At 37.8% G+C, this 15,824-nt stretch overlaps 1 protein-coding gene across 1 annotated transcript in view; it reads left to right on the top strand.

The window, feature by feature from the left end:
• Znf292 (zinc finger protein 292) overlaps positions 1-15,150 on the top strand; it is an 87,171-nt gene extending 72,021 nt beyond the window's left edge. Inside the window, exon 8 of the mRNA XM_051187514.1 lies at positions 6,234-15,150. Coding sequence (XP_051043471.1) covers positions 6,234-13,328 — 7,095 coding nt within the window. The 3' untranslated portion in view covers positions 13,329-15,150. The remainder of the gene's footprint in view (positions 1-6,233) is intronic.
• Positions 15,151-15,824: the final 674 nt, after the last annotated feature.

Raw genomic sequence — 15,824 nt, 5'->3', positions numbered from 1 at the left:
AGCCAAAAATGCTGGGGTCCAGCCTTGGCCCAGGTCCTGAGGCAGGGAAGGGGCATTGGTACAAGGAAAAATTCCCACCACCATGTTGATTGCCTTCAAGTGGCTCCGAATGGCTTGAGCCATCTTAATTTATATTTAAACAGAGTTTTTTCTTACCAGGCTTATATGAACAGCTCTATTATTGGGTATTTTTGACTTTTACGAAAGACATCATATTTTAAGGAATACATCATAAGCATTATGAAAGCCATTGTTGTTCCCCTTTATGCTCCTCCAAATACACTTTCCCACTCTTTCCATAATTTATTCTAGACATAGGGTTCAACATTCTTGCAGGCTTAACTAAATATAGAGGCAGACAAACCACACTCTCATGACACTATGTAACCTGGCTGCTACTTGCAGTTCCAAAGTTAAAAAGTAATGGACATGGGCACAATGTTTTAAAGATAACAGTATTCAAGCCCAGACAATTTCATGTCTGCAAGATATGCTTTTATCCAGTCCCCATTTCTACAAGACGGTCCCATGTCTCAATCTCTCTGTAAAAGGCAGACTTTGATAAGGCACCCTTTTCCCATCCCACTCTACCATACATCTTTCACCAATGTAAGCTCCTGTGTATGCTAAAAGATGGAGCTTACCATCCCATATTTTACATTGCATTATTTCTGCATTAGAGCATCCCAGATCCTACCATTTATTCTATATGCTTGGTTTCTAGGGAATGTATGCTTAACAGTTGGCACTACATGTACTCCTGAGGCTATTTTCCTATTCTTTTTATGTATACTTTACTCCACTCCAGAACTGTGAGACCTGCTTAATGTTCCAAGAGTTGTTTTCTCATATATACTTGTCTATATTAAGTCAGAAAAGTTCCCAGGATTAGGAATTTAGTTAGTAATTTCAGATAAGAGATTTGAGAGACATTAGTCCCCTGCTGAAACTTCTCATATATACTTGTCTATATTAAGTCAGAAAAGTTCCCAGGATTAGGAATTTAGTTAGTAATTTCAGATAAGAGATTTGAGAGACATTAGTCCCCTGCTGAAACATAAGGGAAAGTACTCAAGAAAGAACAGAATCTGTAGGGGAAATTACAGCTTGACACTGATAAAACTAAAAACCATCCAAAGAATTACCAATATAATGAGAGAAAAGAGCCTACAAGCTGCATGGTTTTTACAAATTGCTACACTGTCCCATGGACTACTACTGGTCCTTGCCAAGTGAAAGTCTGTTTCCACAGGTGCCTTGCCCCAAGGAAACCCATTGGACAGGTAGTCATATGCCAATCTGAGAGTGTCCTTTATTGGACACTGTTCCTGTGAATCAACAGAAGGATGATTTCTTCCCATACTGTGTAATTCTGGTGAATAAAATATGCCTGTATAGTTAAACCTTTGTGCCACAAAATGGTGAGCGACTTAGAAGTCTATTTCCCATTATGAGCTAGCTGACATGGCAATTAAGTATAGTTAACTGAGTGTCTCTGAACCCATCGTAAATTACACTTTCACAGATTATGCACAAGGACAGAATTGCAGGTGTCTAGTTTGTTCATGCTAATTCTTTTAGACACAAAAGCGGTCTAAAGCTGCCTTGTCACCTTCTCTTGCCAGGTCTAACTGATAACACAGAGCACTCCCTACTCATATTCTTTAAATAATTAACACTTTGTACTAACCTCTAATGTCAGTTTATGGTACAAGATCTTAGGCTCAGCTAACTAACTGCTTATGTTTAAGTCCTGAAATGTATGTGGGTAAGTGGAAAGAGCAATTAATCACTTAACCAAGTTTGGAGAGAAACAGCTTTACGCGGAGGTAATAGTAAGAAAGGCTTTACATATGGCCAGGACTGTAGAGGATGTGCTGGCCTCAAGCCTTGAATGAACAGTTGCATGCTTCCCTCCTGTAATTCCCTCCTTGTGCCCTGGGGCTGAATGCAGGATATGAAAATATATCTTTAGACTAGGGACACTTTTTAATGCTAGTCCATGTGGGAAGTGCTGAAGTGCTTAGTGCTATTTGCCTCTGCCATTGCTTTAAGACCTGCTCCCATAGGTTGCTCACAACTACTCACAAAGGACCCCCAGCCATGTGGCTGCACTCTCCTGTTAGGGCTTCAGGAAAAACTGTTTATCACAAAGAATAAGCCTGTAAGGCTTAATACATTTAAGAAATGTAGAATAATACATGACTTCTTTATTTCTTCTCTAGACCTCGCAATAGTTCAGCCTCTCTTTTCTGTAGCCCCTTGTAGGCAGTCTCCTTAAGAGATAATGCAATAGCCAAACTGTACAGAGCGGAATTCTCTTTTACAGCTGCCCATTAATCAGAAAGCTGACAACTTTATCTCTACTGTGTCCCCTCTCCTTAACTCAAGGAATGCATTGTGACCCTGAGAAATAGCCTTTGTAACTTTTTATTGCATGAAGTTTGTTGTTAAATGTGTATATAAGTTATGTGAACAAAGAAGCAAAAGAGAACTGGGAAGGATACAGAGCTTGACCTTCAGATAGTGTATGTGAGTCTTTCCCCTTCAGATAGATAGGAAAATTTCCTAAGCTCCTCTACTTTGAAGGCATTCTTCTCTGCAACCCTGGTGCAGTTATGAGAGCTGCTCTCACAGGTTGTAGTAAAGTTCATTTGAAACAGAAGACTTCCTCCTACCACCTATGTAATATTTGCCATTTTTTCCTTCAGTTACCTAGAATGTGTCACATACTACTTTGGTAGGTTAGCTTTATGGAAGTTTAGAAAGTCTGAAAAGGAATGTAGAAATCATTCTGTTGCTGATAGTAGGTTATCATATTTTGTCTTAAAAAAAAAATCTGCTATAACACAACCACGAATCCTTGATAAAATATCAGTGAGTTTACATTTAAAAAAAAAAAAAAAAAAAAAAAACTTCTCCCTTGCTAGGATTTAGGAAAAAAAAAAAAAAAAAAAAAAACCCAATAAGTGTAGCAAGAAGCTTGAACTAGGAAGGGGCTAGGCTGGAGATGAGTTGGTAGAGTGCTTGACCTAGCATTCAGTGAGCCCTGGGTTTGATCCCCAGCACCATGTACACCAGAAATGGTAGTACACACATATAGTCCCAGTTCAGACTTTTCCATGGCCACATATTCAGTGCCAGCGTGTGATGTGTGAGATACTGTGTCAGGGAGAAGGAGAGGGAAGAAGAGATAAGCTGTAGAGGGGGAAAAAAAGCTTGAACTGATTTGTATACAGTGTATTGGTACTTGAAATAACTACAATATTCAGATTTCCATGTCTATTTAGAGAGCAGACATAGCTATACAGAGATCAGATTATGTGTTGAGACCTCTCTAATTAGGGAGTCAGATCTGAATTCTTCCCTCTCCTACACCCACACACAATTCTAAAACCTGTGAAGTACCATTATTTCATTGAAAATAGACAAGAAAAATATAATAGTGGATGAGAGGGAGCCTCAGATAATACTCAGCTGGATTCTGGGTTAAAAGGTGACTCCCTAAGAAATCACAACTGTGACATGGTTGCAGAAGCAGATACAGAACTGCTTTGGAGGGACACCTTAATACAAGAGTCTCATAGAAAGCTCATCATTAAGGCTTACAAATTACAAAAACAAGAACCCTTGTTTCTACCTACTGGTTTGTTGTTTTAGACACATAGTCTCATGTAGCCCAAGCTAGCCTTGAACTCCCTTTGTAGTCAAGGATGACCTTAAACTGCCTTCTGTGAGTAAATGTTAGCAGGTAGGAGGATAGAATTGAACATGAAAGGATAAAAGTCATAAACTACATATATAAAGACACGAACAAAAAAGTCTGAAATAATTTCATCATAGTAGATTGGGGCTAGAGGAAAGGTTTGTAGGTGAAAAACATATATTGTTCTTGTGAATGACCCACGCTGGGTTGCCAGCATCCACATAAGGCAACTCACAATCACCTCACTCCACTTCTAGGGAATCCATTGCCTCTAATTTCTACTGCAACTCATGTGTCCAGACACATAATTAAAAATAATGAAATTAATAGGGGCCTAGAGAGATGACTCAGTGGCTAAGAGCACCAGCTGCTCTTTGATTTGATTCCCAGCACCCAGCTAGCAGCTTACAATCACCTGGAAATCTAGTCTCAGGAACTGTTGCCCCCTTCAGGAGCATATACAGAAAAGAGTAACTAGATTAACTTTTCTAGTAGTATGAATAAATTATTAAAAAAAAAAAAAAAAAAAAACACTGAAAAGGCACCAAATAGTAAAGCATGAATTACATTTTTGTCTTAGTTTGTCTTAGTTTGGGGTTCTGTTGTTATGAATAGATACTATGACTGTGGCACCTCTTAAAAAGGAAAGTATTTAGTTGGGGCTAGCTTACAATTCAGAGCTTTAGTCCACCATCATCATCATCATGGTGGAACATGGCTGCATGAGGACAGGTATGGCCTAGAGGTGTAGCTGAGGTAATAGTAAGTGGTCTGAGAAATTGGGTGGTATTGAGACCTCAAAGCCTGCCCCCACAATGACCCTTTCTCCAACAAAGCCACACCTAATACTGCCAGTTACATCCAAACCACCACACTATTAAACAGTAACACTATATTAAATAACCAGATTTTAAACAAGTCAGAACTTTTGGAAATGCAGAAACATAGTAATTGAAAATTTTAAAACAGTGTAGGTAGAGTACAGAAGTTATATGTAGGTGAAGAAACTGATGCTGCAGATGCTGCCGATTTGAGCCCACACATTTACTAAAGAGATCATTACCTTGTCACTGAGCTCTATTCCTAGCCTTGTGTTACTGATTTTTTTTTTTAAAGGTAAGTTGTATAGGAATTCAATTCATTTCTATTTAACTGTATACAGAAGACATCTTCAAAAGGTATTATCATTGTGTAGAACTAAAAATTCAGAATGACAATGGGTTATTTTAATTATGTTCAAATTTTCTTGAAAGGTAAAATAAAAATTAAAGAAAATCCACTACTCTATCCTTCTTTAAAAGTGCCTTTTATTACCTTTATTTGGTCATTAAGTCTTAATATATTTTTACATTTACTTTGTCCTGAATAATTTCCTTTCAGGAATGTAAACAAATCATATCTTTCTGCTTTCTAGCTCTTCCTCTGTATGTCAGCCTTGTTATGTAATATGGTGCCACAGTTAAAAGTATACTGAAATTGGGCAGTATGTTTCCTAGGATATTACTGTGTAGTTTTTATAGTCAGCTTGTGTTACTACTTTCTGTCTAACTTAGTCAACAGCATGGCAGAACAGAAGGAACTGTGAACTACAAGTCAGGTTAGCTAGGTATCAATCTTGCTTCACTACTTACTACTCTGATTAGCTAACCACTGTGCGCTTCAATTAAATACGATTTCTCAATTAATTTCAATTTAATTTTTCAAATGAGTCAAAGGAATAGGGTAAAAGTGACGCCACCTTTAGCCTTATTCCTTCCTTGTAAGGAGGCCATGTTGCTAGGGTTTATGTTGCCTAGAGCTTCTCTGTCCATGATGCCTGCCATATTTTATGTGCCCAGTGGTCCTTCATGGTAATATAACACAGCTAGTAGAATGTTCTCTTATTATATAAACAGTTTTGTTGACAATGTACTTTGATTTGTTAAGACCGGATCTCATATAATCCAGGCTGGCCTGGAACTTGATATTCAGGTAAAGATGACTACCTCCCAAGTGTTTGGATTTCACATGTGCTCCATATCCAGCAGTGTAGTTTGGTATATCTTTATTCATGTGGTATAGTTTTTCTCACATTCCTTGAAGTTAGAGTTGAAAATTATAGCCCTTCCCTAAAGATTTCATGATCTGTTGATTGAGGGAGACACATGAATAGTTGCAGTGTATTCTATAGACCTTTCCACTACATTGTAATATTGGCTAAATAGTGGCTTATAAAATAGCTGCTAATGGGCTGGAGAGATGGCTCAGCTGTTAAAGGCTTGGCTCACAAGCAAAACCATAAAATAGCTGCTAAGTAAATGACACCAGTGAGTTGTCTAACCCACTTTATTTGTGTTCATACTCAAGTAGTCCTAAACACAAAGAGAGGAAAGTTCATAAATGGTATCAAGGCAAATTAGCAGGCAAAATATTTGAGAAACTATGGTTAGCTTCTTGAAAGCACAATTCTTTTTCTTTTCATATTTTTAAAAATGCATTTGTGCTGGATAGTGTAGATTAACTTTGCCTGGTTTTGTTTGTTTCACAGACTGAAGGGGCTGGACTTGCTACTTGCATAGAATTATGTGTAAAAGCTCTTCGCTTGGAATCTGCAGAAAATACCGAAGTGAAAATATCAGTTTGCAAGACCATTTCATGTTTGTTGCCTGATGATCTAGAAGTGAAACGTGCTTGTCAACTAAGTGAATTTCTTATTGAGCCTACAGTAGATGCATATTATGCTGTGGAAATGTTATACAACCAGCCGGACCAGAAATATGATGAAGAGAATCTTCCTATACCAAATTCTTTACGCTGTGAGCTTTTACTTGTTCTGAAAACTCAGTGGCCCTTTGATCCAGAATTTTGGGATTGGAAAACCTTAAAACGACAATGTCTTGCACTAATGGGCGAAGAGGCATCTATTGTGTCTTCAATTGATGAATTGAATGACTTTGAAGTGTATGAAAAAGTAGATTACCAAGATGAAAGCAGAGAGACATCTGTGAATGGTCTTTCTGGTGGACTTGGTATTAATTCTGACCTGCTTATGGATACTGGTGATGAAAAACAAAAGAAGAAGGAGATAAAACAATTAAAAGAGAGGGGTTTTATATCTGCTAGATTTAGGAATTGGCAAGCATACATGCAGTATTGTGTGCTATGTGACAAAGAATTCCTTGGACACAGAATAGTACGGCATGCTCAAAAACATTACAAAGACGGGATTTACAGCTGTCCCATATGCGCAAAGAATTTTAATTCTAAGGAAACTTTTGTTCCTCATGTCACACTGCATGTTAAACAGTCTAGTAAAGAGAGATTAGCAGCTATGAAACCATTAAGAAGATTGGGAAGGCCTCCTAAAATCACAGCCCCCCATGAAAGTCAAAAGACTAACACTAATACTGTGGCTAAACAGGAACAACGACCCATAAAAAAGAATAGTCTCTATTCAACAGATTTCATAGTGTTTAATGACAATGATGGTTCAGATGATGAGAATGATGACAAAGATAAATCTTATGAGCCAGAGGTGATCCCTGTCCAGAAACCAGTACCTGTTAATGAATTTAATTGCCCTGTAACTTTCTGTAAAAAAGGCTTTAAGTACTTCAAAAATTTAATTGCTCATGTAAAAGGTCATAAGGATAATGAAGATGCCAAGCGCTTTCTTGAAATGCAAAGCAAAAAGGTAATTTGCCAGTACTGTAGACGGCATTTTGTAAGTGTCACTCATCTCAACGATCATTTACAAATGCACTGTGGCAGTAAGCCGTATATATGTATACAGATGAAATGTAAGGCTGGTTTTAACAGTTACGCAGAGCTGTTAGCCCACCGAAAGGAGCATCAAGTTTTTAGAGCAAAGTGCTTGTTCCCAAAATGTGGCAGAATTTTTTCACAAGCTTATTTACTATATGATCATGAAGCACAACATTATAACACCTATACTTGTAAGTTCACAGGTTGTGGTAAAGTTTACCGTTCTCAAAGTGAGATGGAAAAGCATGTGGATGATCACAGTGCTCCTGAGAAAATGCTGTCTCCTGAAGACCAACTTCATTTACCTGGAAATGATGTGGCTCAGCACACAGAAGGGAATACTGGGGAAGAAAGAGCAGTGCTTCCTCTAGGGAGTAGCATTGAGAAGAGCGTGGGAGCAGACAGAAGTGATGATTGGAAGAAAAGCCAAGCAGAATCAGTTGCAACTAAACCAGGCCAGCTTTCTGAACTCAGGCAAGCTAATGTACCATTGTCAAATGGTCTGGAAAACTCTGATAATACTGGTGTTCTTCAGACTAATGAAGTATCTGTGTCCATCAAGGTGTCTCTCAATCATGGGATTGAGGATGACTTTGGAAAACAAGAAAACCTTACTGTGGAAGGCACTGGTGAGCCACTGGTGACAGATTTGCATAAACCGGGTGAAGGTGTTGTTGTTGGTTTGTGTCATCCAAGTCTCCAAGAGCAGAAAGAGCACCTAAGTGAAGCCCAGATTGCTCAGAATCCTTTAGCACATGCAGAGCCACTGAAGATGGGTGACCTTAACCCACAGACCTTAGAAAGACAGGTGAACAGTCTGATGACGTTCTCTATACAAAATCAGGCAGGACTTGAAGATAGTCCACAAACTTCCAAGTTTGAATGTGGAGGTGATGCGAAGACATCATCCAGCCTTTACGATTTACCTCTTAAGACACTAGAAAGTATTGCATTTGTTCCGCCACAGCTCAGCCTGAGCACTTCACTGGGAGCTCCAGCAGTACCTCCAAAAGCTCCAGTTCAGAAATTCAGCTGCCAGGTCGAGGGATGTACTCGAACATATAACTCCTCACAGAGTATTGGAAAACACATGAAAACAGCACACCCTGACCAATATGCTGCTTTTAAAATGCAGCGCAAAACTAAAAAAGGTCAGAAATCTAACAACTTAAATACACCAAATCATGGAAAGTGTGTTTATTTTTTACAATCCCAAGGGAGCAGCTCTAATCATGCTTTTTTTACACCACAGACCAAAGCCAATGGGAATCCTGCCTGTTCAGCCCAGTTGCAGCATGTCTCGCCTTCCATTTTTCCATCTCATTTAGCAAGTGTATCCACTCCATTGTTACCCTCAGTGGAAAGTGTCCTAAGTACAAACATACCTTCTCAGGATAAGCATGGACAAGATGGTATATTATGTTCACAAATGGAAAATTTGTCTAATACTACCTTGCCTACCCAAATGGAAGATCTAACCAAAACAGTTTTGCCTTTGAATATTGACAGCGGCTCAGATCCTTTCCTTCCTTTACCTACAGAAAATAGCTCTCTCTTCCCTTCACCAGCAAACAGTGAGAATAATTCTGTTTTCTCCCAACTGGAAAATAGTACAAATCATTATCCCTCACAGACGGAAGGAAACATGACTTCCTCCTTTCTAAAAGGAGGTGGTAGTGAAGATGGCGTTTTTGCCTCACAAGTGAATATTGCAGATGACTTCAGTAGCACCAGTGCCCAGCAGTCTGCTTCTAAGAAAGTGAAAAAAGACCGTGGTCGAGGCCCAAATGGGAAGGAAAGAAAACCCAAGCACAACAAAAGGGCTAAATGGCCTGCAATTATCAGAGATGGGAAATTTATCTGTAGTAGGTGTTTCAGGGCTTTCACGAACCCTAGGTCCCTGGGTGGACACCTGTCCAAACGGTCTTTTTGTAAGCCACTGGATGGAGCAGAAATTGCTCAGGAACTTTTACAGAGTAACAGTGACCCTTCCCTTCTGGCCAACATGATTCTTTCCACAAGTGCAGTAAATGTGCAACAGCCGCATCAGTCTACTTTTAATCCAGAAGCATGTTTTAAAGATCCATCGTTCCGGCACCTTCTTTCTGTGGAAAACCGCTCATCATTTTTATCAAGTTCATTTCCTAGATGTGATGTGAGTAACTTTAATGCCAGTGCTAGTCAGGAAGGCAGTGAAATTATTAAGCAGGCTTTAGAAACGGCTGGTATTCCCAGCACATTTGAGAGTGCCGAAATGCTTTCTCAGGTTGTTCCTATAGCCAGGGTCTCTGATGGAGCACAAGTAAGTGCAACAGGGATGCCAGCACCACCTGTGACACCCTTGTTACAGACTGCTTGCCACCCAGACACCTCACCAACAAACCAGGATAAAACACCCAATTCCAAAACTTCCAACATCAAGGAATGTAACAATTTGCCTATCTTTACAACAAATGACTTACTGCTAAAGACTATTGAAAATGCTTTGTGCTCTAATTCATTCACTGATTCTACTGAGCCTTCACAAACTTTTACCAGTAGTAGCACGCATGTTTCTGTTATAAGTGGTCCTCAAAATACAAGATCCAGTCCTTTGAATAAAAAAGGGAATAGTGCATCCAAGAGAAGAAAAAAAGTTGTTCCTCCAGTAACTGTACCCAATGCTTCCCAGAATGTGGTACCAACTAATGTAACAATGGAACTCACAGCAAAAAACCTTAAGGGCCCTGATACCAACATTAGTTCAGAAGTAATTCCAAATTGTGAACCTGAGGTTTTGGTGGAAAATCTCACCCAGAAATTAAATAATATTGACAATCATGTGTTTGTAACTGATGTAAAAGAGAACTTTAAAGCCAATCTTGAACCACACACAGTGTTATCCCCTTTAACATTAAAAACTGAAAATGGTGATTCCCGAATGATGGCTTTGAGTTCATGCACATCAGTGAATTCTGATTTGCAGGTTTCTGAAGACAACGTTATACAGAACTTTGAAAAGACTCTTGAAATTATTAAAACTGCTATGAATGCTCAATTACTTGAGGTAAAAAGTGGATCTCAGGGTACTGGTGAAACACCTCAGAATGCTCAGATAAATTACAGCATGCCACTTCCTTCAGTAAACCCTATCCTAGAAAACAAGTTACCTGATTCTTCTCAGTGTTCCTCTTTCCTAACTGTAATGCCAACAAAAAGTAACAGTCCTCAGTCTGAAGCATTGCAAAAGGAGGATCAAATTCAGGACATTTTAGAAGGTTTGAAAAACTTAAAGTTAGAAACTGACCTTTCTCAGTGTATGCTAGTAAACAAAACAGTAACACTGCCCCCTACTCCTACTAAATCATCTGCAAATGTTGCAGTTCAGCCACCTTCCGAAATGATACATATCCAGCTTAATGACAGAGTTAATAAGCCCTTTGTGTGTCAAAACCAAGGCTGTAACTATAGTGCCATGACAAAGGATGCCCTGTTCAAACACTATGGTAAGATCCACCAGTATACTCCTGAGATGATTCTTGAAATTAAGAAGAACCAGTTAAAATTTGCTCCATTTAAATGTGTAGTACCTACATGTACCAAAACATTTACAAGAAATTCTAATCTCCGGGCACACTGTCAGTTGGTCCATCATTTTACAACAGAAGAAATGGTAAAGTTAAAAATAAAAAGGCCATATGGAAGAAAATCTCAAAGTGAAAATTTGTCAGCTCCACAAATTACTCAAGTGAAGACACAGCCACTCATCACAGAAGAAATGAAAACAGACTTACATCCTGCTGTAGAGTTGCCACCAGTGACAGATGACGGCCTTGGCAATGTAGCAGTAATTTCAGAAAAACAACTTACAGAAAAAAAAAGTCCTGAGAAACCAGAAAGTTCTTCACAACCTGTCACAGTCACTGTTGAACCATATCATGCAAATCTCACAAATCTTAATACCAAAGGAAGGAAAATTAAGAGGCATAGAAAAGAAAAGGAAGAAAAAAGAGATAAAAACCCGGTTTCTCAGTCCATTGAACTTCCAGCAAGATATAGTCCATATAGACCTTACTGCTGTGTTCACCAGGGATGCTTTGCTGCATTTACAATACAGCAAAACTTGATTCTTCATTACCAGGCTGTACATAAATCAAATCTTCCTACATTTTCTGCAGAGGTTGAAGAGGAAAGTGAAGTTGGCAGAGAAAGTGAAGAAACTGAAACTAAACAATCAATGAAAGAATTTCGGTGTCAGGTGAGTGACTGTTCTAGAATTTTTCAAGCAATTACTGGCCTAATACAGCACTACATGAAACTTCATGACATGACCCCTGAGGAAATTGAAAGCATGACTGCTGCTGTGGATGTTGGCAAATTTCCATGTGACCAGTTAGAGTGTAAATGTTCTTTTACAACATATCTGAGCTATGTTGTTCACCTTGAGGTAGACCATGGAATTGGAACAAGGACAAGTAAAACAGAAGAAGATGGCATATTCAAGTGTGACTGTGAAGGATGTGACCGGATATATGCAACTCGGTCTAATCTCCTCCGACACATCTTTAATAAGCATAATGACAAACATAAAGCTCATCTGATTCGGCCAAGAAAATTAACTGGGCAGGAAAATATATCAAGTAAGGCAAACCAAGAAAAATCAAAGTCTAAACATCGGGTAACAAAACATAGCAGATCTGGAAAAGAAGGAATAAAAATGCCTAAGACCAAACGAAAGAAAAAAAGTAATTTTGAAACCAAAAGTGCAAAAGTTGTAGAGATTGAAGAAAATAAGCCTTATTCTCTAAAACGTGGAAAGCATGTATATTCCATAAAGGCTAGAAATGATGCCTTATCAGAGTGTACAAGCAAATTTGTGACACAGTATCCGTGTATGATAAAGGGGTGTACTTCTGTTGTTACAAGTGAGAGCAATATAATTAGACATTATAAGTGCCATAAATTGTCTAAAGCATTTACATCACAACACCGCAATATTCTTATTGTTTTTAAGCGATATGGCAACCCACAAGGAAAGGAAACTTCTGAGCAAGAGGATAATAAAGATGATATAAAAGACCCTGACACATTTGTGTTAGAGAAGAATGATAATTCAAAAACAGCTACCATTCCACAGGAAGAAGGTATAAAAGGTGAAAAAGATGAAATGGATGAGCTGACCGAATTATTTATTACAAAATTAATAAATGAAGATAGCACAAATGTAGAAACTCAAGCCAATACTACTTTAAAGGTAAATAATGATTTTCAGGAAAATAATTCCTGCCTATCAGAAAAACAAAAGGCAAGCAACTTGAAGAGAGTTCATAAAGAAAAAAGCACTGTGCAAAATAAAAAAAGAAAGGTTGATAAAACTGAGCCAGATTTATCATTGGTGGTAAATAATGCACACAAGGATGAAGAGACTGCTGTGGCAGTTCAAACCACCGAGGAGCATCCTGCATCCTTTGACTGGAGCTCCTTCAAACCAATGGGATTTGAAGTGTCGTTCCTTAAGTTTCTTGAAGAATCTGCAGTGAAGCAGAAGAAAAATACTGACAGAGACCACTCAAGCAGTGGATCTAAGAGAGGGTCCCATTCACATTCAAGGAGAAATGTTGATAGGACCTCTGTGACCGGTGGGAATCATACCTGTCCTTGTAAAGAAAGCGAACTCTTTGTGCAGTTTGCCAATCCCTCCAAGCTTCCGTGCAGTGAGAATGTAAAAATTGTTTTAGACAAGACTCTTAAAGATTGCACTGAGCTTGTCCTAAAACAGCTTCAGGAAATGAAACCTACTGTCAACCTAAAAAAACTTGAAGTACTATCAAATGATCCAGATAGGACTGTTGTGAAAGAAGTCGGTATAGGTAAAGCCACAGGCCGAGGGCAGTACTAATAGATGTACTATAAATACATATCATTTGTAGTTTTATTTTAAATAGAAAGCCATCAAGCATGCTGTAATTGTGAGCTTTTTAATTTGTTGACATGAATTAACCTAGCTTTAAAAAATGAGGAAAAAAAAAAAGCCATGACATTTGTCATGTAGAACTTTATTTTATCCCTATGGGACTTGAGCAAAATCAATACTTCAGTTATTGTAAATAATTGAGTTAAGCCTCAAATTTCTGTCACCCAATTGTCCTTTCCATGAACTATAGTGAATTATCTGTGTGATTGGTATCTTTTCAGCAGATCACCACTCATGTATAGCAGTACTCTTTATTTGTAGATAGATTTTGTATATATTTATTATTGTAAATCATTTGCTGCCACCAGCAGTCTGTAAGTCTAAATGAGTAAATGATACATTTATATTTGCAATTTAATTTTAACAAAGTGATCAAGTTTTTAAACTTTTATTGTTTTAAATTAAGAACTTTTTGAACTAAAACTAGAAACTGCCATAGTTGATTTTTTTTTTTTTTTTAACAAAACACAAGATAATGTCAAAGTGGTTCGCACAGTAGGCACATTACAAGACTCTGCTTTATGAGTTTGCCATCCTCCTTTCTTGGATGGTATTCATGTGAAATTCAAGCAGATACTTCAGTAGTTTCATATAGCTTCAGGTTTTTTTTCTTTCTTTTTTTTCTTTTCCATTGCTTCTAATTGGATATAGTTATTATGAGTCCATGAAATGTAATGGAAATGTGAATAAAGACTTTACTACATTGAAGATTTTAAACATTGGTATTTTAAAATATCCTTTGTCAATGTGATAGAAACTAGTAGTGGAGCAGTGTAAATATTCAAGGTGGTGGTTTGTGAAGTAGCCCAGTATTGCCTTAAATAAAATCACATTTCAGTTCTTCTTTTGTATGTGATCTTATAAAGATTTTTTTCTTCCCATTTTCTGAGATTTATGGATGGTGTATAGCTTTAAACTGTATAAACTTTTGTGGAAAGAATTTTCTTAGACATTTTATAAATTTTAAAATTGGTATCATCAAAGTGAGCCCATCTTGTGTTTATAAAATGCAAGAATCCCTAACATTTATAGTTATATAGATTTAACACTTTCTATAAGGAAGTCATATGTTTTGATTTTACTATTTATAGGCCTTAGGTTGTGCAGATTGTCTGTATTTTTCACATTGTCTAATGATACTATTTTCATTAGATTAGTCTTCAAGAGCAGTATTAGTCATGGTTGATGATTTGATCACTCAGTATCTAACTCTAGCTCAGCTTTATTCACCAACCTATGCTTGATGGGAGCGGTTATCCCTGGAGCACTGACAGCCTCGTGGGAAGCACAGCTAACGCCAGTACTGGAAACAAGCAAGGCATCCTGGGAATAGTTACTTCCATTTTTGTTTGCCATAATTGTTTTGTTTTCTTTTGTCTGACATATTATGAAGCAGTTACATTCACAGTGTTAGCCTGAGCTGTGGTGTTGTGGTCATATGGATGTGTGTATTGCCTGTACAGCGTCAGACTTGCAGGAGAAATGAATCATTTACCTGAAATTACTGGGACTCTGAATAAATAAGCATGGTGAAGGAATGAACTTAATTGCTTTTGGAAACTTTAAAGTTTTATTATTAAAACATAGTTTTATTTGGGGGATGTAGTGAGTTGTGTTGAGTAGTTGGTTTTACCTTAAGGTTTCTTTTCAGTATGCATAAAACTTGACACACTAAAATCCTTACCATTTGGTAAGCCCAATGTTATTTATTAATGTTAAAATAAAGGTGGTTTTCATGGGTGATTTATATTTTTTTAAACAACTGAATAATTGTTTTGTTCATGGGATGTTTCCTTATAGTTCTCTTAGGAACCCTCCTGACTTATAGATGGACCCTTAGCTTAACTGACTGACAGAATGCAGCAGCAGGGAGTTTTGTCGCCAGTCAGTGTAAGTTACACTGTAGCATGAAAATGCCAGTGCAGAGCCAGGGATTGTGGTCCACACATATGATTCTGGTCTTCAGAATTGCCTCAGAGCCCGGGCCAGCCTGAGCCACAGAACAAGGGCCTGTGTGCCAAAACAATGGTAAAGACAACAAGGAGAACAGTATCAACAGAGTGTGCATTTTCTTTCCTGGTTAGAATATTGACCACTAGACATTTCTTTAGCTATCTATTGTATTTTCAGAGAAAGGGCTTGCTAACATTGGGTGGCATTTTTTTGTTTGTTTATTTTATAGGTAGTGAATACTAAAATAATTATGAGTGAGGTGTTTTTTAATGTAAAACATGAAATTATAAAACAAGGTCGAATTTACAGAATAACATGCTGGTAATGCTGACATGGAGTATGTGTCGCTATTAACAAAGTATATAGTTTTTTTTTTTTTTTTCTTTTTCTTTTTTCTTTTTTTTTAAATTCAAGACAGGGTTTCTATGTGTAGCCATGGCTGTCCTGGAACTCACTTTGTAGACCAGG

The sequence above is a fragment of the Phodopus roborovskii genome, unplaced genomic scaffold (assembly GCF_943737965.1).
Source record: "Phodopus roborovskii unplaced genomic scaffold, PHOROB, whole genome shotgun sequence".
Lineage (NCBI taxonomy): Eukaryota > Metazoa > Chordata > Mammalia > Rodentia > Cricetidae > Phodopus > Phodopus roborovskii.
The sequence above is the reverse complement of the archived record's forward strand: the minus strand, read 5'-3'. Positions and strand labels throughout refer to the sequence as shown.